We start from the raw sequence: 24,917 nt of genomic DNA, 5'->3' as shown, positions 1-24,917 counted from the left end.
CCAGGTACCTTCCTGAGATGGGGTGGGGTTCAAATAAAGTAAGAGATGGGGAGACTTTTTTATTTTTTAAGATTTTATTTATTTATTTATATGACAGAGAGAGAGAGATCACAAGTAGGCAGACAGGCAGGCGGTGTGGGGGCTGGGGAGCAGGGTCCCTGCTGAGCAGAGAGCCCGATGCGGGGCTCGATCCCAGGACCCTGAGATCATGACCTGAGCCGAAGGTGGAAGCTTAATCCACTGAGCCACCCAGGCGCCCCGGGAGACGTTTTTTTAAAAAGCCAAAATCTGGGGCACCTGGGTGGCACAGTCAGTTGAGAATCTGACTCCTGGTTTCGGCTCGTGATCTGAGGGTCACAGGATTGAGCCTGGAGTTAGGCTCCGCACTCAGGGTGGAGTCTGTTGGGGACTTTCTCTCCGTCTACCCTTCCCCCCTCTCTCTCTCTCACTCAAATAAATCTTTAAAAAAAAAAAAATAGAAATAAAAAGGCAAAAAACTCCTTTATAAGGAAAAACAAACAGTTGGAACAAAATGAGGGGGGCAATAGGCCAAAAAAAAAAAAAAGTGTCCATATTCATCTAAAAAATTTTTTTAAGAATACTGGAACATAAGAAAAATTGGTAACTTAGAACTTCATTTAGGATTCACAGACTCCAGCTGTCCAGACTCCAGTAGCCCCAAACTTGCTGAGCTAAGACAGATGCTCGTTTGTTTGTAGCCAGAATTTCCTACAAATCAGTGGTTCTCAAGCGGGGTCCCACCAGGGGACACCTGGCAATGTCTGAAGACATTTTTGGTTGTCATGACTCAGGGAGAGGCGTACAGGCGTCTGTGGGCAGAGACCAGGGACACAACTAAACTCCCTCCGGCGCCCAGGATGGCCCCACAATAGAGGATTATCTGGCCCCAAATGTCAACAGTACTGAGGCTGAGAAGCCGTCCTCTAGTGACGACAGTGGAATGACAGGCCCCAGCCACTGGCTGGAGAAAGGGCCGCTGAGAAGAACCCCGTGATGTCCTTGGCCGTCTTCCGCTCCTCCTCCTCTGTCTCCCGTCATTCGTCTCCAACGTGGAAGCTGCTAAGAGCCCGTTGGCCGCCAGTGAGGAAAGAGTAGACCCACAACAGGCCACAAACTCCTTTAAAGAATGACAGCCACGGCTGTAGGACAGACGGGGCCTCAGCTGCCGTGGGCCCAGGCCACTTCCTCCTCCGTGGGCAGGAAGGTTTTGGAGTGAACAGTAAAGCAAGGTGAACAGGGGAGGGGCCCTGGCCCTCATCACACTTTAAAAAAGAGTTTTTTCCGGAGGAAATTGAAACAACCGGGAATCTGTTTGTAAATCCCTTTCTGCGAAACAGCATTAGCGACCTGTGAAGACATGAGCACGGGAGGTCTGTGAGCACTCTCGATGGAAAGAAGTCGGCCGGGAGTGCGGAATGGCCACTGACCCAGCCCCGTCTCAGTGCCAGCTTGTACTCTGTGTCTAGGAGTCTGTTTCTGTCTGTTGGTTTTGTCTTTTAGATTCTATACATGAGTGAAACCATACTGTGTTTGTCTTTCTCTAACTTATTTCATATTGGGGGCCTGATACCCTCTAGCTCCATCCACGCTGTCACAAACGGAGAGCGTTCATCCTTTTTTACGGCTGAGTAATATTCCGATGTGTATCTATACCTCATCTTCTTTATCCACGCATCTGTGGATGGACGCTTGGGCTGCTTCCGTATCTCAGCTGTTGTAAACCATGTTCCAGGGCCAGGCAGTGGGGGGGTGGGCAAAATAGGCGAAGGGGATTAAGAGGTAGAAACTTCTGGGCATAAAAAGTACGGCATAGAGAATATGTCGATAATATTGTAATAACTTTGTACGATGACAGAGGGCGACTACACTTATCATGGTAAGCATGGCGTGACGTACAGAATGGCCAGCTCCTGTGTTGTTCACCTGAAGCTCACAGAACATTGCTACGTGTGTCAACGACACTTCAATAAATACATACGTCTATACATAAAAGATTAAGAACTACTTAAAAAACCTGCAGTCTCCTCAAGTTGGGAGGGAGGGTGTTTAAAGAAAAATATCTCCAGTGTAAGTTTAGAAAACTCAAAATTCAAAATTTCAAACTTCAAAAATTCACATAGTTCCAATCAGATTGAGGGGTTCGCTTAAGGACGAGTTCAGAGAAGGGATCAGGCCCTGATGGACTCCCAGGCCAACCCCACACAGCCCCCCACTGCCTCTGAGGTCACCGGGCCAGAGCCACGGCACACGGGGCCCCCTCAAGTCCTTCACTTGCTTTTCCTTTGTCCTCGGCTCTGCTCTGCAAAGCACAGAGCCAGAGCCTCCCCAGGAGGAAGGCATGGTCCCAGCCCTTCTAGACCCTTCTCATGACACAAAACAGCTGAGCAAGTGGGAGAGGCCCACGTGAGCTCTGAGACCCATGGAGGAGGCAGCTAGCTGCTCTGAGCAGACTTCCATGGAGAGAGGCTGGGGACCCATGCGGCCATGTTTCCTGCTCTCTCACCGGGCCCCCTGCCCTGAGAAGGGCATATACTGAGGAAATCATAATTCTCGAGCATCAAGCCTGAAAGAGTACATGGTGGGGCGAAGGGTGCAGGCCCCATGACCGCCTTCAGGAACGCCATGCTCTGGCCGCTGCTCCATCCTGCCCCACCCTGAGGACTGGCCCTGCCAGCAGGGATCCCAGAGTCAGCCTGCGACCTCAGAGCAGCCAGGAAGGCAGCCCTCTGAACGGGCCAACGTCACTGTAACAGTAACACCTTGCAATCCAGAGAAGCAGAAGCACCAACTCTCCCGGCAAGCCAAGGTGCACGAGGACCCTCTGGTGTGGGCCCGGGGCCCTGCTGGACCCTCCCGCCTGCCCCCGAGGACGACGCACGCCCCTCCCAGCAGCCTTCCCTCTCCTCCCCCCGAGGGAGGCCGCACTCACCCTGAGCAGGAGGGTCTGCAAATCTTCAGAGTGAGCCCACTGCTCAAAAACACCATCCAAGGTCTCCACGTACCAGGAGCCGCTCTTGGTATCTCTCCAGGAAACAAAGCCTGCAGAAGCACACGGGCTGAGCTTTACTGGGGAGCCCTACCCTCCCCCCCCGCCATGTGCAGGCTGGAGCCGCCTCTGGACTTGGGCCCATTCACACGGCCCGCGGGAGCGGCCCACGTCTGTGCCCGCTGTCCGGGTCAGGACCTAACCTCACCCTCATCGCCACCTTGGGACTCTGGTCGTGATTCCTGCTTTCCCGGCAAGGAGGAGGCTCGGAGAAGTCACGTGACTCACCCAAGGGCTGAGACTAACGTGTTCCCACCTGCTACGTGCCAGTCACCATCTCAGCGAGGCACTACCCACCTCGAGAATCCCCAGGACGCCCCTTGGAGGGCGACTGCTATCCCCATTTTAAAGATGAGAAGGCCGAGACAGGGCCAAGACAAGAGAGACAAGTGAGGCCTACAAATCCAAGAGCAGGTGCCCCCTTAAATTCTGCCTCCTCAGCACCTCGCCTGCATCCACCGAGCTGAGGCTCAGAGAGGCCAAGGAACTTGCTTAGGGTCCCTCAGCAAGAGGGAGAGCCAAGACCCACACCCACGTCTTTCCTTCATAGCGCAGCAGCTTGGAGAGCAGAGCAGGGGACCCGCCGGCTGGGAGGAGGAGCTCTCCTGACGCACTCACCTGGGAAGGTGGAGTAGGACACAAAGATGTCACTGGGTGTGGGCAAACTAGACACGGCGTCCGGCTGGTCACAGGGGCCTGGGCCTTCCTGGAACGGGACAGCGTCTGACTCGGGGTCACTGCCTGGGGTCCTGTCTTCAGGGGAAGTGGAGGCCACCTCAAACCCATGGTCTTTCTGCTCTGCAGGAACCAAAGACAGACACACCACTCATCACTGACATCCACAGGCCAAAGTTCCTGCTCCTCCCTTCCTGGTGACAGCCGGCCTGCCCCAGCCCGAGACCACCAGATTCCCTCTGCAGCCAGGGTTCCAGGGCTGAGCAAACTTCAACAAGAAACAGAAACCGAAGCTTTGCCTTTCTTTTAATTTAACAGGTGGGGGCGAGCAGGGGATGGGCAGAGGGAACTGGAGAGAATCTAGAGCAGACTCCCCACTGAGCGTGGAGCCTGATGCGGGGCTTCACCTCTCGACCCTGAGATCACGACCTGAGCCAAAACCGAGAGTCAGATGCTTAACCAACTGGGCCACCCGGGGGCCCCTGAACCTTTACTTTCTACTATGACAAACGTTGTACACATTCATTAGGTAAAATGCAGGGGTGGGGGGGGGAGGGCAGGGCGCAGATATTTTTTTTAAAAAGCTGTAAAAACAAGTTACAAGAGTTATACCCAAGAGAACTGAAAACGGTGTTCCAACAAAACCTTGCACAGCAACCACATTATTCACAACAGGCGAACAGTGGAGAAAAGCTGTGTCCACAACAGGCGAACAGACAAACAGAATGGGCTGCACACATCCAGGGGGATTTCATTCTGGCTTGGAAAAGAACGAAGTGCTGGCCGCTGGTGCACCATGGACGGGCACTGGAAACTGGCCCAGCACAAGAAGCAGATGCCAAAGGCCAGCTGGTTCCGTGTATGGGAAAGGCCCAGAACGGGCAAACCCACAGCAAAGCAAGCAGGCAAGTCGCTGCCAGCGGCTGAGAGGAGGCGGGCATGGGAGCTGAGTGCTGATGGGTATGTAGCTTCTACTCAGGGCGATGAGAAAGTTCTAGAATGTGGTTGGGGATGGGTGCTCAAGAACTCACTGTATACTCACTGTACTGCATACTCTGAAATGGTTAAAATGATTGGCTTTATGTCATTAAAAAACAAGTGGCACTATTCGGTCTTGTTCTCAGGGCCGGAGGGGGGGGCGGCCTCTGTTAACAATTGGCGTATTTCCTTCCAGACATCTCTCATCTCCTGTCCATCACGCGTCTGCTGGATGGGTTTACTCTTCTCCAGTCTTTGAGCCTCCGCTTCGACCCTCGTTATTTTGTTCTACTATAATACTTGTGCTTGCGAAGCTATCTCAGATCCTTGCAGGGAATCAGAAAAGGCAGCAAACCCTAGGTCACGGGATCTGGGAAACTGTTTCCACCCTCTGACCCTGTACTTTCCCCAGGAAAGAATCCAAGTGATGTCAAGACCCTCTATGCAAAGACATTTGTGGTCACGGGAGCCAAAAATTGGATATCCCCTCAACGGCCGGCATTAGGGGAATGGATTAGTGACCACAGATCACTAAAACGGCACATTACAGAGCCATCTGAACTAGCGGTGATGAGGACTGTGACGATGTGAAGAAATGCTCATGGGCTAATGCACGATGAGAAGAAGCAGACTGTGCCCACGGGCCACCATCCATGGGCAAGAGGCAGAAAGGAGACCGCTGTGTCAGGCTCACGAGATCCTGGACGACTGCTGCACTCACGTTTTCTCTCTTCTCAGTTTCAAAATCTGCATTCCCCCCAAAGCTGTGGCAGACCTGGAAACCAGAGCAGTGAGGGCAGGACTCCGGCCACAAACGAATCCAGAGCAGAGCCATCGGGGTGGTGACACGCGGGAGGTCTCCCGGGATAAGCTCCAGGGAATCCCTGCGGGGCACAGTGGGCTATGCCAGAGAGAAAGCAGCTGCAAAAGCAGACAGATGGCAGAGTGGCCCAGAGGGTCCCTTAGGGAATGGTTTCTGGGGCAGGTGACTGTGACCCAGGCTCCGATGGGAGAGGGAACGGTCCTGGTTGGGGAAGCAGTGGGACAGGCAGACCCTGGGCAGGACAGCAGGTGGGTTTGTGTGGCTGGATCTGTGAAGGGAAACAGCAAAGAGGGAAGGAAGTCCCAGTTCACCCAGGGAAGCGGGGGTCCCATCTGCAGGAGGCAGAGATGGGACAAAGATGGTTCTGGCAACCCCGTGTTATAGCCCCAACATCTACTGACCTCTTGCCCCATACATCTGACTCAGAAACCTGGTAATTTGTCTTTGTTCTCACAACCGACCTTCAGGGGCCAGGATTCTGCTCTACACATGTTGCCTCTGCCATGGAGACCCCCAAGTCTGCAAAGCCAGGGCTTCTGAGACCTGTGAGAGCTGGGCTGGTCCCCAGCTTCTGGTTGTTTCCTTGGCCGAGATCCTGGAATGTGCCCTGGGTGTCTGGGAACGTTGTGAAGTGGAACTGGGGCTGGGACCTGAGATGGGGGTGGCGGGGGTCAGGGACATTGCAGCGGGGGAAGCTGTGGGAATGGCCAAAGGAGACAGAGGGGGGCAGAGGGACTGCCTGGGGAAAGTGGAGAAGACACAGTGGGATCTGAATGGGGAATACAAGAGAGAGACAGAGGAGGAGTCAGAGTTAAGGCAAACTCACTCCCCTCACTTCCCCCTAAGAATAAATACACAGGGGCACCTGGCTGGCTCAGTGGGTTAAAGCCTCTGCCTTCGGCTCAGGTCATGGTCTCAGGGTCCTGGGATCGAGCCCCGCATTGGGCTCTCTGCTCAGCGGGGAACCTGCTTCTCCCTCTCCCTCTGCCTGCCTCTCTGCCTGCTTGTGATCTCTGTCAAACAAATAAATAAAATCTCAAAAAAAAAAAAAAAAAGGAATAAACACAGCGGGAGGAGGAGCTGAACCCTCCGCACGGAAAATCCACAACCCACAGCACACTGCTCCCTTCTGCCTTCTCAGCATGAGCCCTGAAGTCTGAAGAGGGGCGGTGCCAAAACGAACAGCTTGGCCAGGCAGTCGCCGCTTGGCTCCGGCCAAGTGCATGGGGCCCGGTCACGCTGTATCACGCTACCCCCTCACGAAAGGCCACACCAGCGCCACCAACTTCGAGGCGTGTGCCTCTGTCTTGGGGCATGCGCCACCTCTGATGGAAGAGACACGGGACTTGTCAAAGGATTTTAAAACTCTTTGAAATTGTAACAACAGTGAATTTTGCAAAAGCAACCCAAGATTCACCAAAATCCAGGGCAGATGTTCAAACACCTGTAAACAAGAGGACACTCGGAGGGCCAAGGACCCAAATTGTGGGCAGGTCAGCGTTTCTGTTCTTGGTCTCCCTACCGCCCCCATGTGGCCACCGCGTTGCACACAAGGTCCACGGCCGCCTGGGGCAGAGCGGGCACCGCAGTTCCAAAGGCAGCCTCGCAATCACGCATTCCAGCTCTGAAACCTTGCTGTTTCCACGGAGTTGGATTTTCTTTTGTTTTTGGGATGGGGTTGTTTTTAGTGAAGGGAATCAATATTATTTAAAATTTTGCTCAAAAATTTGCTATTTCAAAATCAAATAATCAGGATCCACAGAAGATGCAACCATGCTGTGGGCTTTATGCCAGGCTGGGGGGACCTGGCTGAGGGGCAGACAGGCCTGGTCCTGCCCCCAGAAGAGCTGACCGGGGGGCGAGGCCATCTCAGTACAAGGACAAAGTGCTGTGAGGGCAGAACAGAGGCTGCAGACCTCGTGGGCCAGCTAAGGAGTCCGGAGAGTGACCCTGTTGCTGAGAGGGGACAATGAGGAGGCAACGAGCCGGGAGACGAGCTACCTGTGACCTTCCCAGCAAGCTGTGTCCCAGCTCAGCCTTGACCATGGTTCCCTTGCCCACCTCACCTTTCCCTCTCTTCGCACAAGAAGGAAGAACCAGGGGCGCCTGGGTGGCTCAGTGGGTTAAAGCCTCTGCCTTCGGCTCGGGTCCTGATCCCGGGGTCCTGGGATCGAGCCCCGTGTCAGGCTCTCTGCTCAGCGGGGAGCCTCCTTCCCTTCCTCTCTCTCTGCCTGCCTCTCTGCCTACCTGTGATCTCTGTCTGTCAAATAAATAAATAAAATCTTTAAAAAAAAAATCTTTAAAAAAAAGAAGGAAGAATCATTTGCTTCAGAGCAAGAACATTGGCCGACTACCTTGGGGACCATAATAAAAACGATGAGTGGGAGCAGATTTCTACAACCCCAAGAGCAGCAGCCTTTCCACCTTCCTCTTACCATAACTCTGAGGTAACTGTGCTGGGGACGGGGGGCAGGGGACTCCTAGGCGACACGGGGTCCTCTGGGGCCAGGGGGACGGGAGAGTCCCGGTCTGCAGCTACAAGAATGAACCAGGCACCGTGTTAAGTGCTGTAATATGCAAGATATTTCATAGCGACGCTAGGAGGTTCTGTTCTTATCCCCACTTGCCAAGGCTTCTAGAGATGAACCAGCCCATGATTGTGTAGGAAGCAAGGAACCACCAAGACGGAACCTGGCGTTCCGAGTCACTCATGGTCAAGTTACGAGCATGGGTCACGACCGTGACCTGATGCAATTCCAGTCAGATTATAAATTCCAGGGGCCAGAGCCACTGTCTCCCTAGCACCTAATGCACAGCCGGGTATCACAGCTCCCAGTAATTTTTACTCAATAAACACTTATCAGATGTCATGTGACCAGAGCCTACTCTCCTAGACAACCCACGCCCCCTCACCTGACCCCACCAACGTGGAACAATATGGGACAGATGAACACATTCAGAAGAATATGCTGCTGGGGCGCCCGGGGGCTCAGCGAGCTAAGCAAGCGTCCATCTCTAGGTTTCGGCTCAGGTTGTGCTCTCAGGGCCCTGGGATCGAGCCCCACGTCCAGCTCCCCACTCAGCGGGGAGTTTCCTTGTCTCCCTCTCCCTCCGCCCCTGCCCACCCCCTGTTCATGTGCTCTCTTTCTTAAAAAAGAAAAAAAAAAAATATATATATATATATATATATACATATACATATGTTTGTATATATGTTTATATAAATATATACACATACATATGTGTATATATATATATATATATATATATACACACACACACATAATATTACTGAAATCTCCAATACCTGGGCCCTTGGGAATTCTAGTAATTTGGCTCTGGCCTCCCTTTCTCTGGGACAGTAGAAAGAGGGTCTAGTTGAGGCAGGTTGAAGGAATGATAAGGAAAATGAAAGAGGTTTTTTTCTCTCCCCTGCTTTGTCATTGCCAAATCTCTGGAGTTGAAGCTACTAGAGCTGAAGGAGCCCAGAGGCTCTAACTTCCACAGGCCAGACAAAGCGGAGGCCTCGTTGAGACAAAGGCAGGTGCTGCCGTTCGGGCAAAGGGGCCATGTCTGGGACCCTCTGCCCACAGGGGCCATGTCTGGGACCCTCTGACTGCCCGGTCGGACCCCTTGGGCATCGGGAGGGGCTGGAGGGAGGAAGCGGGGGCGGCTCCTCCCCCGGGAGTCATCCGCGGGGAGACTGAGGACCTGCTTACCCCCACCGCAGGCCTGGATGAAGAAGAGCTTGGGCTTCCCTCCCAAGCTGGGGCAGCCGGCTCCATTGAAGATGTTCACAATTCTCTCGATGGCCACAGGACATCCGTCCGTGCCATAAACAGCCCCTGGGAACTGGAGGTGGCTGGCCTAGGAGACCAAGAATCCTGGTTACAAAACCAAAGAGCCGGGGTAAGAATCCAACACACTCTCCAGTGGCTTTGTGGGGCCAAGCGTTTAGAAGGTCCCAGCCAGGGGCACAAGTCTGACTCAGACAGAGGTTGGTTCTGGATGGGTCCAGCCAATCTACCTTCCGGAGGTCTCTGACTCACGTGCCTAAAACCACCTAACTGGAGAGTGCAGCCAGCTTCTTCTAGATCGGTGTTCCTCAAACTGTGGTCCCTGGACCAGTGGCATCAGCATCACCCAGGAACCCATAAGGCTTCCTGAGTCCTGGGCTCCCCCAGACCAAACTCAAAACGTTGGTGGTGTGGACCAGCAATATGGTCTTTCAGGAGCCTCTGATGCAGCTGAGCACTGAGAACCACTGTTCTGTTCTTCTCAGACTTTCTGCATGTGGGGTCCTGTCAAAGTGCAGGCTCTCCATGAAGAGGTCTGGGCCAGGCCTGAGAGTCTAATTTCTCGTGAGTTCCTGGTGAAGACCGTGCTGTTGGTCTGGGGGTCACACCACGAATGAAAAGGGGGCAGTCCCTGCCCAGCTACAGGCCGGAGTTTCGCTCTGTGAGGATGTGGCCTAGTAAGGCCAGACCACTGTGGTTTTCCTCTCTCTATGACAAAGTTCCCAATTTTGAAAACACAATGCAACCCCCTGCGGGACTACAGGCCTCCTTTCTGATCTGTCCAACCCTCACATGAAAAGATGAGTGAGGGACCTGAGGCCCAGGCACGGAGAGGGGCCGGGCCACAACGACCCAGCACATTAATGGCCAAGCCCAGAGTGGATCCCAGCGTCCGGACACCCAGCAAAGGACCTGGGACCACGGCGAGCAGGACGGAGGGAGGAGCTGGGAGCTCCTGTGTGCTATGCCCAGCCCTGAACGAAATCCAGGGTGGGAGCTCTGGTGAGCAGAACCTCCTTCCCCCTCTCTCCCAGATGGCTTCTCCCAGGAACACAGCGCCCTCCCAGACAAGATTTCAACTCCTCAGAGGGCCAGATGGCTCCCAGGAAGCCAACGGGGGAAAGACAGGGCCCCGTAGCTCTTCCCACAAAGCCGGGACCCAGGAAAGACCGGGGCTCTGTCATGGCCTCTCAGCTCAGCAACTCGGGGGCCACTGCCCAAGGAGCCAGCACCTCTACCTGACAGCCGTGGGAGAGGACGACCACCACGCAGCAGTCCAGGGCGCTGTGGTCCCGCCGCGCCAGCTCCACCAAAGCCTGGACCATTTGCTATGAGAGAAGGTGGCAGATAAGGCAGAGCACGGACGGATCGGGTCCCCATGCCGGGCCCACCTGGGCAGAGCACTTCCCCTGCTCCCGTGGCCAACACTGCCGTAAGGACCGCCCTGACAGTGACAAGAGCCACCGTTCCTGGCGATAAGGTGCTGGGCTCGGGCACAGCTCATTCACTCCTCACAGTGACCCGAGGAGGGGATCCCCTTCCTGCTGTCTGGACAAGGAAGCTAAAGTCCAGGAGACACAAGAGAGGACCCGTCTTCAACCAGGTCGCCCCGAGGCTGCGACCCAACCTGGGACCCCCCGGAGCCACGCTGCCCCTGCTGGGTGCTCCAGTCTTCAGGGCTCATCTCGGGGAGTCGCTGGGCTTCATCGGGTGGGTCTCGGGACCCTGCCCCACCCTACCCCACCTCTCCCTGTGGACCTCGACCCTACCTTGGCCGTCAGGTCGCACTTCACCTCCACCATGAAATGCAGCAAGTGGAAGCGTTGACGCAGCTTCTCACAGTCGATGTTGGAGCCGGTGCGGGCCGTGAGCCTCGACTCCAGGCAGAAGTTCACGTTGTTGATGATCAGGCAGTGGCCGCAGGGGTCAGCGTTCAGGGCGTAGGCCTGCCCAAGCACAGGGACCAGTATCAGCAGGGCACTCGCTGCCCCCGTCAGGAGAGAAGGCGAGCCCCTGGTTTTCATGTATTCTGGAGGGAGGGGACGGGAGAGGGGTCTGCCCGCCCTCTGACAGGGCAGCAGCATCTACACCGGGCATTCTGGGGCAAAAGCACACAGACTGCAACCCAGACAGGCGTGAGCGTGTGTGGGAGGGCACACGAGAGCGAACCTGGGAGAGAAGACAGTTCCCACAGCAGCACTCAGCTAAGAAATCCAACACCCAGAGGCATTCTCCCTAAAAGGATCGGACAGACTGTCCATCCAGGGGAGCCCCCGAGAACCGTGTGGGTGGCTCCTGCAGCAGACAGACCCGTGGCCCGGCCAGCCCTCAGGACGGACACCACTTCCCAGCCAGGCTCCCCGGGGCCCCAGGAATCCTCCCTCACGGCAGCCCGTCCTTTTTGTCACAGTCCTTAACACCATTTAGACTGAGGTTATTTCTTTGTGTACGTGGCCTCTGCTAGGCTGACAGTCTAGCACAAGGACTAGAAACACAAGGGGTCCACTCCCAGGATGGCGGCATGGAGCCCAGGACCGGCACGCAGGACTCACACAACAAGTGCTGTGAGTGAGAGTGACTCGGTCGCACAGCCGATTCTGAGAGCCGCCTCACGAGCGGTCTGAGCCCCCGACTTCACAGTCAAGGGGAGAGCAGGGAGGCTTGGACAGTCGGCTCCGGGAAGAGCTGTGCCAGCGTCGGGAAGCTGCAGAGGGCCTGGGACCCTCCTGCCAGCTGAGCTTGCTTCCCTGGGCTCCCGGGACAGCTGCAGAGGGAAGGACCTGGGATGTGTAGAGCAGAAGAGCCCAAAGCCAAGGCAGCTGGCCCCAGGTCACAAGAAGACTCACCAAATCAGCATTTTGCTTCGAAATCTCCGGAGCACCTGGAGAGGGAGAGAAGACATGAATGGCGGCCCAACAGGGGTGGGGCAAGGGTCTCTGAGTATAAAAGAGCAAGAATTGGGGGAACATCAGGCAGTGCTAGTGGGGCACGGCCAGGGGCACGGCCACCTTGCAGAACAGCTCAGAAGTGTCCAGGGAGGTTGAACACACACCTACCCTCTGACCAGCAATTCCATTCCCAGGTCACAAGAGAAATGAGTGCGTGAGCAGAAAACAACTGGGCTGTGGATGATCACTGAAGCCTCATTCCTTTTTTTCCTTAAAGATGCTATTTATTTATTGGAGAGAGAGAGGGCATGCGTGCACAGCGGGGAGGAGGAACAGTGGGAGAGGGAAAGGGAGGAGCAGACTCCCCGCCGAGTGCAGAGCCCAATGCAGGGCTCGATCCCAGAACCACAAGATCATGACCGAAGCTGAAGTAAGATGCTTAACCGACGGAGCCACCCAGGCAACCCCACTGAAGCATTACTTTTTTTTTTTTAAGATTTTATTTATTTGACAGAGAGAGAGAAAGGGATCACAAGTAGGCAGAGAGGCAAGCAGAGGGAGAGGGAGACGCAGGCTCCCCACTGAGGAGAGAGCCCAATGCAAGATTTGATCCCAGGACTCTGGAATCATGAAGGCAGATGTTTAACCAAGTGAGCCACCCAGGCGCCCCTAAAGCCCTATAGTCTTAATGCCCAGAACTAGAAACAATCCAAATGTTCCTCAACAAGTTGATGGATAAACAATTTAGGAAAAAAGTCATACATGGGAATGCTCCACAGCCTAAAAGGAACAAGGTACAGACACGTACAACGCTGTGTTGTTATGCCAAGGAAAGGAGCCAGACGAGTACACATGACGTGATTCCATTCACATGAGATTCTAAAACAGAAAGGCATAAGGAAAGCTCTAGGAGAGTGGACACTTCCTTCTGTAGAACCCATGGAGCCCAGCACCCAGAAAGTCCTCAGCAAGTATTTGCAGAATGAATATATGAGTAAAGGTGATGATTTTTCCTTCAGTGTCAAATGAGTTTTCATTTTGATTAGCAAGAAGAGCACTGACCACCAGCCTGTAAGGTAGTAGGGTTTTTCTTCTTCTTCTTCTTCTTCTTTTTTTCTAAGATTTTATTTATTTATTTGACAGACAGAGATCACAAGTAGGCAGAGAGGCAGGCAGGGAGAGGAGGAAGCAGGCTCCCTGCTGACCAGAGAGCCTGATGCGGGGCTCGATCCCAGGATCCTGGGATTATGACCTGAGCTGAAGGCAGAGGCTTTAACCTACTGAGCCACCCAGGCGCCCCAGATTTTTCTTCTTCTTAAACAAAGAACTTGGTGGCCATCTCTGAGTTGCTGTGCAAGGTGAGAGGTACTGGAGCCTATTCGCGTGATCCCCCAGTTGTGTCATTCATTGCTCACAGAGGGCTGGGGCCCCTCGCTGGGAACTATTCTCTCAAGAGTTTTAAAGCCATGCCAGAAAAGCATTCACGTCCACCTGGGCAGAGCACTTCCCCTGATCCCGTGGCCAACACTGCCATAAGGACCGCCCTGACAATCACAAGAGCCACAGTTCCTGGCAATAAGGTGCTGGGCTCGGGCACGGCTCATTCACTCCTCACAGTGACCCGAGGAGGGGATCCCCTTCCTGCTGTCTGGACAGGAAGCTAAAGTCCAGGAGACACAGGGGAGGACCCGTCTTCAACCAGGTTGCCCGGAGGCTGCGACTCCTTCAAATGATTCCTCCTTCAAATGCAAAGCCAACACATGACTTCAAGAAACATGAGAAATCAAGGAAATAGGACACCACCAAAGGAGTACAATAATTTTCCAGAAACTGACCCTTGAGAATAGAAACCTACAATGTGCCTGACAAAGAATTCAAAATCACAGTCTTGAGGAAGCTCAGTAAGCTACAAGAGTACACACAAAGACAATTCAACATCATCAGGAAAATAACACATGAACAAAAGAGATAGAAATCATAAAAAAAGAACCAAACAGGGGCACCTGGGTGGCTCAGTGGGTTAAGCCGCTGCCTTCGGCTCAGGTCATGATCTCAGGGTCCTGGGATCGAGTCCCGCATCGGGCTCTCTGCTTGGCAGGGAGCCTGCTTCCCTCTCTCTCTCTCTCTGCCTGCCTCTCCATCTACTTGTGATTTCTCTCTGTCAAATAAATAAATAAATAATCTTAAAAAAAAAAAAAAAAAAGAACCGAACAGAAATTCTAGAGCTGAAGGATGCCATGAATCAAATTAAAAATGCAACAGAGCATCAATATCAGACTCGATCCTGCAGAAGAAAGAATCTGCGATGTAGAAGACAAGTCTTTTGAAATTGTCAGCAGAGAACAAAGAGAAAAGAACAAAGAAGATGAAGAAAGCCTACATGAACTATGGGTTATCTTGAAAAGAAACGTCTATGCAGTATCGGGGTCCCAGAAGAAGGAAGAGAGGGAGAAAGGGGCAGCAAGCTTATTTAGAAAAATAATGGCTGAGAACTTCCCACACCTGGGTAGAGATCGGGATATCCAAGGTCACTAACCTCATAGGTCCAACTACCCACCAACCACTCTCTTGGTACTCACATACATCACTGAATCGTCCAGAGCCACTGTCCACTGGCCTGGGCATCTCTGGTCTGAGAACCTCTGGCCTGAGCTTGCCTGGCCAGAGCTGCTCAGGCCCCAGCACCACTGGAGCGAGTTTTCCAGGAGTCGCCTTTGATGGACCTTGCTTCCCTCTGAGATCCTCTGGTGTGAGGCCCAATACTCTAACCACGACAGGCATGGGGTCCTGGGGTCTGATGACCTCTGGATTCTGCTTTTCCGCTTGCCGAAGCACTCTCAGGACTGAAGCCAGTTTGTTCTGGTCTGTGTCCTCTAAGCAGGAGATGAACAAAGGAAGGGCCTGACTCCCTCGGGTCTCTAGATCTATGACGAGCTGCCTGGCCTGATCGCTCCGAGACCCTGAGCCTGCATGCTGTTTGGAAAGAAAGAATGGCACTATTATCCACATAATGTCCTGTGACTCTCACTTTGTCCCCCACCCCCATTTCCCATCTAGCATAAGTCTAAACAACCTGGCACGTGCACAAAACTTCTGCATGCAGTTACACTGAGTGTGTGCCACATGCCAGCCTTTGCTTATCTATTCATTCAGTATTTTGGAGGCATCTCTGATGAGTCCAACACTGTGCTAAGTGCTGAAAATATAGCAGTGGCCAGTATCAATCCTCAAGAAGCAGTCATCTAGCGGGGGTTGCAAACACATGAAACAACGGTTTGGGACGCCTGGGTGGCTCAGTTGGTTAAGCAGCTGCCTTCGGCTCAGGTCATGATCCCAGCGTCCTGGGATCGAGTCCCACATCGGGCTCCTTGCTCAGCAGGGAGCCTGCTTCTCCCTCTGCCTCTGCCTGCCATTCTGTCTATCTGTGCTCGCTCTCTCCCCTCCCCCCGATAAATAAATAAAATCTTTAAAAAAAAAAAAAAAAGAAAGAAACAACGGTGACACAGCAAAGAGAGAAGTGTCAGGAGGTAGGAAAGCACATGAGCCTAGGAGGGTCCAGGGGAATCCAACTCAGACTTGAAAAGCCAGGGAGGCCTCCAGCAGGGGATGTAAAGCTTTGCTGAGACCCCAGAGAACATTAGGAAGTGAAGAGTGAATTCAGAGAAATGAGAAATGTAAGTTGGAATGGGAGACAGTGGTGTGGGGTGAGGCCTTTGTGTGCGCACACCAAGAAAGCTGTGAGGAGCCACTGGTGGCTCAGTGGGTTGAGCCTCTGCCTTCGGCTCAGGTCATGATCTCAGGGTCCTGGGATCGAGCCCGCACTGGGCTCTCTGCTCGCAGGGAGCCTGCTTTCCCCTCTCTCTCTGCCTGCCTCTCTGCCTACTTGTGATCTCACTCTCTCTGTCAAAGAAATAAATAAATAAAATATTTTTTAAAAAAGAGAGAGAGAGAAAGAAAGTGACAGAGTCAGATCTGCCTTTTAGAAAAATTACCCCAGGGGCAGGGTGGACAACTGAAGGGAATGAGCCACAGCCAGGTCAGGTAGTGGCAAAGATGGTGCTGCAGGAATGGGGAAGTGAGTGGACAGACCAGAAAAATCAAGAAGGAGAAAGCACAGGATGTGGGCACTCACCAGGTGGATCGTAAGGTACAGGAAGGGTTGAGGTTAATGGGTGTCAGGATGCGGGGGCTGGTCACTGACACGGAAAAGAAGGAACAAGCTTGTCTGCTCATTGTCCTTTGAGACCCAGCTCTGGCCAAGTTCCTCAGGATCTACAGGAATGAGACCCACCCTGGGCTCCAATGTCCTACAGCAGCACTGTCCAAGGGAACTTTCTATGATGATGGAAATATTCTTCACCTGTGCTGACCAAGATGGCCGGCATTAACCAACATGGCTCCTGAGCACTGGGGTCCAACAACTGAGGAACAGAATTTTCTATTCTATTTAGTATTAATTACTTCAGACTTACACTTAAATAGCCACATAGTGGCTAACGGCTACTATACTGAACAGCACAGACCGGTAATGTCACTGAAAAGATAATCCTCACTAACAAAACAGATAGCTACGGGCCTTTCTCTCAACATTTACAGAACACTCACAGTAAGACAGATGCTGCGTTAAATGCATCATTTCATCTAGTCCCCCTCAACAACCTTAAGGGGTAAAATTACAATTATCCCCACTTTAAGGATGAGGGAAACTGAGTCCCAGAAAGGCACTGCAACTTGCTAATATGTAACAAAGCCAGGATGAGGACCTAGATCCATGTGGCTCAGCCAAACCAGGTGTGGCAAAATGGTGGCCTTGTCATTCATGTGATGTTCTTTTAAAAATCTGAATTTAGGGCGCCTGGGTGGCTCAGTGGGTTAAGCCTCTGCCTTCGGCTCAGGTCATGATCTCAGGGTCCTGGGATCGAGGCCTGCATCAGGCTCTCTGCTCAGCAGGGAGTCTGCTTCCCTCTCTCTCTGCCTGCTTCTCTGCCTACTTGTGATTTCTCTCTCTGTCAAATAAATAAAATCTTTTAAAAATAAGTAAAAAAATAAAATAAAAAGCTGAATTTGTCACTAACATTTAAAATCAGGGAATTTAACATCAAAATCAGAATTTTCAGCTTTTCTTTAAAAACCTGGCAACAGGGGCGCCTGGATGGCTCAGTGGGTTAAAGCCTCTGCCTTCAGCTCAGGTCATGATCCCAGGGTCCTGGGATCGAGCCCCGCATCAGGCTCTCTGCTCAGCGGGGAGCCTGCTTCCTCCTCTCTCTCTCTGCCTGCCTCTCTGCCTACTTGTGATCTCTGGCTGTCAAATAAATAAATAAAATCTTTAAAAAACAAAAACAAAAAACAAAAAAAAACCACCTGGCAACACAGGGCCAGCATTCTGGAATGACCATACTGAACCGGAGCTGGGGGGCTGCCCACCACAATGTCCACCCATTGGGCCTCTCTGGGCATTTGCATTTGTATCTGAAGGCACAGAGATGGCCTTCAACCATTTCCACTCTTTAGTACAGGCCACAGAGCAGATGCCCATTAGACTTCTTTAAATTTATTATTATTCACTGATAATTTTTCATATGACCTTATCCTATTAAAGACTTCCTCACTAGGTCAGGTCAAGCTCCTGGATGATGGAGGAAACAGACACTCGGTCTGCAAGCAGCCCCCAGGGCAGGGGCCTCCGGAAAGCCAATCACACCTCCCAGTAGGAAATACCTCCTGGACATCCCCTGCTTTTAAAAAGAACCTCGCATATTTATTTTCTCCATTCCCTGCATCAGGCCCATCACCTCCAAAACCCCTTAGGAAACATAAACTTAGCACAGGAGAGGATGGCCAAAGTGGGCAGGGCACAGGCAGGTAGGCCCTGGCTCTGCACCTGCCCTTAGAGTTCCACATCCATTAGCTCATTTGGTTCGCACGCTACTACCGTTGTAACCCAGTTCAGAGTCCAGGAAATTAATGTTCAAAGACGATCAGTGGCTTAGCCAGGGACACAGTCCCAGGGAGTGTGACCCATCCCCTCCAGATGGGTGCCCTGAACCTCCACGCTAAAAGGAACAACACAGGCCTCCTTCCCGGGCATAAACACAGTGCTGCTGCAGCCAACAGGGCCTGCTGGCGGGGCGGGGCGGGGAATCACTCTCTCCAACCCTGGAAAAGGCGTTTGGGATGGCACGGTTCCGCTGGACGAATCAGTGGGCTCAACGCCGCGAGGTAAAAGGGGGTTCCCACAGGATGATTCCCCAAAGAGGATGGGTACTGGGGGCACAGATCGCAAGGAAAGAGCGGGAGCTCGGCCTTAAAGTCATCCTGAGGCTTCAGCAACCCTCTCCGCGCGGACCCCTGACCCCAGCTGGGACGTGAAGTCTGCGCGCGGAGCGGGAAACTGGGCGCACCTGAATGTCCTCGATCATGGCGGGCGTGAAGAGCTGGCGGGTCAGCAGAACGTCCCAGAGCGGGGCCACCTGCAGCTCGTTGACCAGCTGCACCCGGCACCGCCGCAGGATCTGCCGGTCGGCCTCGTCCATGGCAGCCAGACAGCGGGAACCCGGGCGGCCTCGGTCCGCTTCCGGGCCTCGGCCGCTGCGCTCCGCCCACCACCCAGGACCCGCCTTGGGACCGGCCCCCGCGTTGAGCCCCGCCCCCGCATTCCCCCTGGGCCCCGTGGGTCCCGCCCCCAGGCCCCGCCACCGCACCACCTCCGCCCCAGCCTCCGCGCCCCGCCCACAGGACACACCCCCGTGCCGCCGCCCCGCCCCCGAGGGCGTACCCTGCTTCTCTGCCCCGCCCCCCAGAGCCCTTCTGTAGTCTGCGCTGCCCACCCCCAGCCAGAAGGCTTTTACAAAAACTCTGGAGGCGGTCACACTGCTGGTAAGTGGGACACCCATACCTGGAGCCACGGTCTGTCCCGCCCCATTCAAGCCCCTCGCGGGTACGGTGTTCTCTGGCCCCCTCCCCACCCTTGATAAAACTAATTTTCCTGCCCCAGGCCCGTGCCCAGATGTCGTCGTTTACTGTTCCAAACTCGCCTGTCTCATCCAGCCAAGGTCTTAAATTCCCCCTCTGCCCTCCCTCCCACCCTAGTACCGCCTACAAAGAAAAAAAAAAGAAAGAAAGATAAAACATCCAAAACTGGCAGAAATCTACTCTCTGAACTCGCAGTTTGTACAGCTCACGTCCACATTTGAAAAATAATTGCTCCTGTTTATTGAGCATTTGCTAAGTCTCAACCACTGTGGTAGTCACTTGACGTTGCATTATCTCCCTTGACTACAGTCCTACCAAAGGAATATACCAAAAAGTGTTCCTTTCACCCATCTTACAGACGGGGCTCAGGGAAGTGGTCTCCGTTCAAGATCCCAGAGGTAGTAAGAGGCACAAGGCAGTCAAAATTTAGACCTGAACCCGACTCAAGTCCACCTTAGAATCCATTCTCTGAGTCTCGAAACCCCAGCCCCATTCATTCGTTTATTCCACAAATATTTGTGAAGATCCTGCCTGTGCTGAGGTCTACGCAGGCACCGAGAAGATCTAGGTGAACACAGTAAAAGGCCCTACCCTTAGAAGCTTACATTCCAGTGGGAGGAGACAGACGATGACAATATGAACAAATATAAGAAATAGAAAAAGATAATATAAAGAAATAAAAAATACAGTGTATTGTGATAAACGCAAAGAAAAATGTTTTTAAGTAACAGAAACGGGGCGGGGGATATGAAATCTCTATCTTTATATCCCCCAGGAACCTATATCATTGGCTCAATGAAAGTGTACCTAATTCACCTGTGAGTTCCCCTCTCCCTCCCCGCCACACACACACATCCCTTTCCCGTGCTGAGGCCAGTCCCTGGCACATTCTAAGGCGGAGCTCGCTTTGGTAGGTAACTTTGGGTTCTAGGCGTTGGGCAAGTCCCTGCCTCTCTCTGGGCCTCAGTCTCCCCATCAAGTATAAGGAGGAGTCGGACTAGAAGGGCTCCCCAAGGTCCCGACCAACTCTGACGCTCTAGGATTCTATGAATAGGGTTAAAGAGAACAGGGACCAGCGATTGCTTCCCCACCCTGGCAACTGTTGCCAGACGAGGGCCATCTCCTGGTAGAAGAGGAAACTCCTCCCTGAATCGGGGAGGTCTTTGGGGGCATCCCATCATGCATCGCGACTTCGCCTCTCTAGGAGGCACGTTTTGGCCTCTTTGGTCACGATCATCCCTTTGGATCCAGCCAAAGAGCGCGCCTCGTTCCTATGGCAACCGCGCCAGGTCCACGCGCAGACGGCGGGTAGCAAGGGTCAAAACAGATTCGCAAAGTAGAAGTCGTCGACCCGTTCAGTCCGCGCCTTCGGTGAGCCGAGCCTTTAAGTGTCACGTGACCCCTCCCGCTCGTTCCCGCCCCCCTCCCCTCCCCAGGTCCCGGCCAGCGCTGGTGCGGACCGGAGGCTCCCGGCCCGGCGGACTAACTGGAGCACCGACGCCGCAGCCGGTTGGGCCGGTGCCCTTTCCCGGTAACTCCTTCCCGGCGTGACGCGCGGAGCCGCGGACGCGGCGGGGCCGGGCAGGCTCGGGGATCTCCCGTCAGTTCCTCCTCGTTCCCGGTTCCCCCGGGCCCGGGGGAAACTGGGAGCCGACAGGGCCCTGCCCAGGGCTCTCGGTGGGCGGCGGGGGAGGCGGCCGTCTCCTGGAGGGTTGCGACCTCCGGCGGGAGCTCAGACCTGGAGCGTGCCTCCTGGAGCCGCTACCTGGACCGGGGGATACTGCCTCGGGCGGTAGCCTACCTGTTGGGCAGGTGGTTTCCTGCCCCGAGGCGGGCACAGTCGAGCTCGAGACTGCCAGCCAAAGAACTTCACAGCCCCCCGCCTCTGGGGCTGCTCACTGGAGGCGACTGACACGGTGGAATAAGGCAGCGATTGCACTGCGTGATAGGAAAAATACTAAGTATCACTTTCTGACTGTTGATCCTATGTTCAGTAAATCCTTTACATACATTTAACTCCCTTGTTGATCCTTTCAAGGTGGTACTAATTCACCTCCATTTATTAGTGACACTGAGGCTTTGCAAGTTTAAGTAAATTGCCCAAGGTCATAAAGTGGTGGAGGACAGATCCCAATATGAGTCTGTTCCAGAGCCTGTGTGCTTAACCAATAGCTACCTCACCTTCCCGAGTTTCAGCGCTCTGTGCGGGGTTTTATAGGACAGAATCGGTTATAGGTTACCTTAAGAAGAAAGAGACTGATTTGGTTTAGGATTTTTGCTCAGTTACGCATGCAGTCCTAAAAATTGGCCATCAAATGGGTCAATTTTGTGAGCACTCCCAGGCACTACTGAGACTTCCGCTTGTCAAAATGCACCGCTGTTAACAGCTTTGCCTTCCTTAAGTCAGGTGTCACATTAGACACGTGAACCATAAAACTTGAGTAATTCATGAGAAGTCAAGATAAATATGACCCTTGAAAACTCAAGGTATGATAGGACAAAGATCATACTTCTGGACTGTAAATGTCCGTGCAACACAGCACTACCTTGTTCATTAACCAACCAGGATTCTTTCTGAACCCACAGTGAATTCAGTTACGGCGCTCCCCAGACATGGATCTTTAACATTTGAAGACCCTGCCTGGTCTACAGCTTTTGCCATTAACCTCCCTTCACATGGAAAACTAAATTTTTTCTCACCAGCTTTTCCTCATCTTTGGCCTCTATTTATGACAACTGTATTGCTTATACTTAAAGAGTATCCTTAAAGGATATAAAGATACTTAAGTATCCTTATATACTTAAAGAGTATCCGCCCTGGTTTGGTTTTTTGTTTTTGTTTTTGTTTTTGTTTTTTTGGTCCAGTGGGTGTGGTGAGAAAGAATAGATTCGGGGTACACAATGTCATAACCATCTTTTTTTTTTTTTTAAGAGTATTTCTCTTTCCTACTTGTACTTATTTAACCCCAAGAATGTCACAGCTATTGAGTTTCATAGTTTTGCACCTGGCAGATCTTACAGTCTCATGAATTTATATAGCATGTACTCAGCGAAGTGTTCCTAAGCCGCTTATTTTTTAAATTTAAAGTATTATTGTCAGACTAAGTGAAACAGTGTGTTTGAGATGTAGTTGCCTTGATTTTCCTATGTATGTTTTCCCACATGGGCTTATCATTTCTTCATCTCATTCATTTCCAGTCATTTCTAAAGCTTTTCTAACCCAAGGAGTCTGGAAAGTTGCTGTTAATTCTTACTGCTCATCTTTTCATCTATAATAGTTCTTATGTGTGGTATATTCAAAAATAGCAGCAAGATGGTTGATTTTAAAAGCCCTGGTCAAACAGATTGACACTTTTCCTGCCGAAGAGCTTTTGTTTGTTTTGTTTTTCATCTATATATCTTATCCTTTTACCTAAAAAAGTAAGACTGTCCAGGTTTCTACCACTGAAACTTATTGCCTCTTCAATCATTTCAGCTCTGGAAAGGAAGAGAAATGGAAGTGAAAAAGTTGAGCATTTCCTGGCAGTTCTTGATAGTTCTGGTTCTGATCCTGCAAATTCTGTCTGCGTTGGATTTTGACCCATACAGAGTCCTAGGGGTCAGCCGAACAGCCAGTCAGGCTGATATTAAAAAGGCTTATAAGAAGCTCGCCCGGGAATGGTAGGTGAAACAAAGAAATAGCAGTTTAATATAAACTAAGCAGTTTTAGCAGGGGAATGAAGCCTAAATTATGGTTAGCTTTTATTTGTCTCTGTTTCTATGTTCAGTAAATATACATCTGTCTAAAATATTTTACTGGGGAGAACTAATGCTCATGTTATTCTGTAATTTTTAGTGATGAGATCCAAAGCTTGTGTTGCTGAGAAACCCCTTTTTAAAAATTCTTTGGTGTAAAAGATTACCCTAAATGCTGCTAGCATATTGAATGTTAATGTAAAAGGGAGCTTTAGTTTTAAAATATATATGTAATCAACCATAGGTCAGGTGACCATCCCGACGCTGTGTTATTCACAAAGTAACTCTTTGTAAGTGTCATTGCTGAAGGGAACATCCTCCAATCCTGTTGTCTAAACTATTTATTTTAAGCTTTCAAGAAACTGAGCTTTTCGCCCTCAGTTTTACAATGTTCAGGAACTGAATACGTTACTCTTAAAAATCATCATTTTGTAGAAATGTAGAAAAATCATCATTTTGCCTAGATAGTTTTTGTATTTGCTAAAGAGTATATGTGAATTAGCAGGATAGCAATAAATTTAAAACCTACAGACAGATGTCAGCAGTTTTTTCCACCAATGCTTTGGACGTGCCAAAGGAGTAGAAGCATCTGGATTGTGTAGCTGGAGGGGAACAGCAGGAGGGGAGAGGTTGGGAAGGGCACAGGTGACTAGAAGCTGGGGGCGCCAGTCACAGATATAAAAGCAGGTTTGGGATGGGAACGATCATCGCGTACCTACTGCATGCTAGGCTCCCGGTTCTATGTTATTTATCTTATTTATACCTTATAATTACCCTATGAGAGAGGTATGCTGTCCCTCTTACCTGGGGGTAAATCTAGGCTTTATTACCTCTGGGCCCTATAGCTTGATCTTCTTCTGCATCAATAGGTTTTTTTACTTTTTAATTGCTTTTTTTTACTTTTTGATTGCTTTTTCTACTTTTTAATCCCTTACCCATCTGAGTAGACGGAAGAGTGAGTGGGTTAGTGTTGGGGCGGGCAGGAAGTTATGCGGGAGCAAAGCGGCCACGTGCAGATGACATTGCATTCTGTGTGTGCCTCTGCCTGACACCATTATTCTTCAGTGAAAGAAGGAGCTTAGTTTTAAACGGGTTGCGATAAAGGTAAAATGTAGTTTAAAATACAGTGTTTTGAATACGTAAATATTTTAAACCAAACTCCAATCACAGAGAATCCAGAATTCAGTACTAAAAACACAGTCTGATTATGTGTGGCCTCTTTCCAGGGATTCTCTTTACAACAAAATTGCTTTCCACATTGTTTCAGACTCTCGCCTCTTTATATTTAAAGCAAAATACCTAAATCTGCAATAAGTTCGAAAGGTAGCCACATTCTTTTGGACAGGGTACGGGCCTTTGGCAACATTTTAAAAGCAGAAATGATCGCTTGAGTATGTGGGATTTATTAAAATGTACAACTTTGACTTTTCTGTCTTCCAGAGCTGAAAAGGGTGTTACGCTATTAATTAAAGGAGTCATATGCTTCTCTTCCTTAATTACATTCTCTCTAGGAGTCATTCGTCACCTCAGAAGTATAGGGAGTATCATCCAGGGAAAGTCTAGAATTTTACTTCACCTTTGTATTTTCACTGTGTTACTCCTTGTTGCTGTTTTGGCAACGGCACGTTTTATCCCTATAACCATTGGTTTCATTTCATGACGGCTTCATGGGCACTGAAATGAACCATTTCCCCTTCCTTGGTGAAATCATTTCAAGTCACTTTTTCCTCTCAGAAGAACTATGCTTCTCTCCTAATAATTAAGTTTTCACATAGATGCTTTCCCTCTTATCATCTACACTGGCCCCTCACACCCCAGGAAAAAGGCGTCCTAAAGTTTGATCGGAAGCAAATGAGTATTAACATGGTCAGTCACTGGAACAGTAAAACGATTTGTCTACGACTTTTCTGTATTACTTTTTCTAAAGCCAGTAGATACCAACTACAGTATTTTGTTCACTCCCAGGTTTAAGGAACGGGTAT

The 24,917-nt window shown here is 51.4% G+C and overlaps 2 protein-coding genes across 8 annotated transcripts in view; one reads left to right on the top strand and one right to left on the bottom strand.

Annotated features, from left to right (window-relative positions):
* Nucleotides 1-272: 272 nt before the first annotated feature.
* CASP9 (caspase 9) lies at nucleotides 273-18,866 on the bottom strand. 5 transcript variants are annotated; one of them, XM_032361688.1, is made up of 9 exons: nucleotides 18,630-18,861; nucleotides 14,808-15,201; nucleotides 12,187-12,221; nucleotides 11,110-11,286; nucleotides 10,579-10,668; nucleotides 9,263-9,410; nucleotides 3,686-3,865; nucleotides 2,951-3,060; nucleotides 1,181-1,368 (listed from the first exon to the last, which is right to left on the bottom strand). In XM_032361688.1, exons 1-9 carry the CDS (start codon nucleotides 18,759-18,761, stop codon nucleotides 1,279-1,281), a joined length of 1,356 nt encoding a protein of 451 aa, XP_032217579.1. In that variant the 5' UTR covers nucleotides 18,762-18,861; the 3' UTR covers nucleotides 1,181-1,278. The 5 variants fall into 5 exon arrangements, with proteins under 5 accessions (XP_032217578.1, XP_032217580.1, XP_032217579.1 ...); XM_032361687.1 differs by lacking the exon at nucleotides 9,263-9,410 and having other exon boundaries at nucleotides 273-1,368; nucleotides 18,630-18,863; XM_032361690.1 differs by lacking the exons at nucleotides 1,181-1,368; nucleotides 2,951-3,060 and adding an exon at nucleotides 7,979-8,078 and having other exon boundaries at nucleotides 3,753-3,865; nucleotides 18,630-18,866.
* Nucleotides 18,867-20,416: 1,550 nt separating this feature from the next.
* The window catches only part of DNAJC16 (DnaJ heat shock protein family (Hsp40) member C16), a 34,641-nt gene continuing 30,140 nt past the window's right edge, over nucleotides 20,417-24,917 (top strand). Inside the window, exons 1-2 of one of the 3 annotated variants that reach the window (XM_032361685.1) lie at nucleotides 20,417-20,571; nucleotides 22,676-22,860. In XM_032361685.1, coding sequence (XP_032217576.1) covers nucleotides 22,694-22,860 — 167 coding nt within the window. In that variant the 5' untranslated portion in view covers nucleotides 20,417-20,571; nucleotides 22,676-22,693. Of the gene's footprint in view, nucleotides 20,572-20,597; nucleotides 20,732-22,675; nucleotides 22,861-24,917 lie in introns of those variants that run through there. The other 2 variants (XM_032361684.1, XM_032361686.1) reach the window with 2 other exon arrangements.

The sequence above is a fragment of the Mustela erminea genome, chromosome 10 (assembly GCF_009829155.1).
Source record: "Mustela erminea isolate mMusErm1 chromosome 10, mMusErm1.Pri, whole genome shotgun sequence".
In the NCBI taxonomy this organism is placed as follows: Eukaryota; Metazoa; Chordata; class Mammalia; order Carnivora; family Mustelidae; genus Mustela; species Mustela erminea.
The sequence above is the reverse complement of the archived record's forward strand: the minus strand, read 5'-3'. Positions and strand labels throughout refer to the sequence as shown.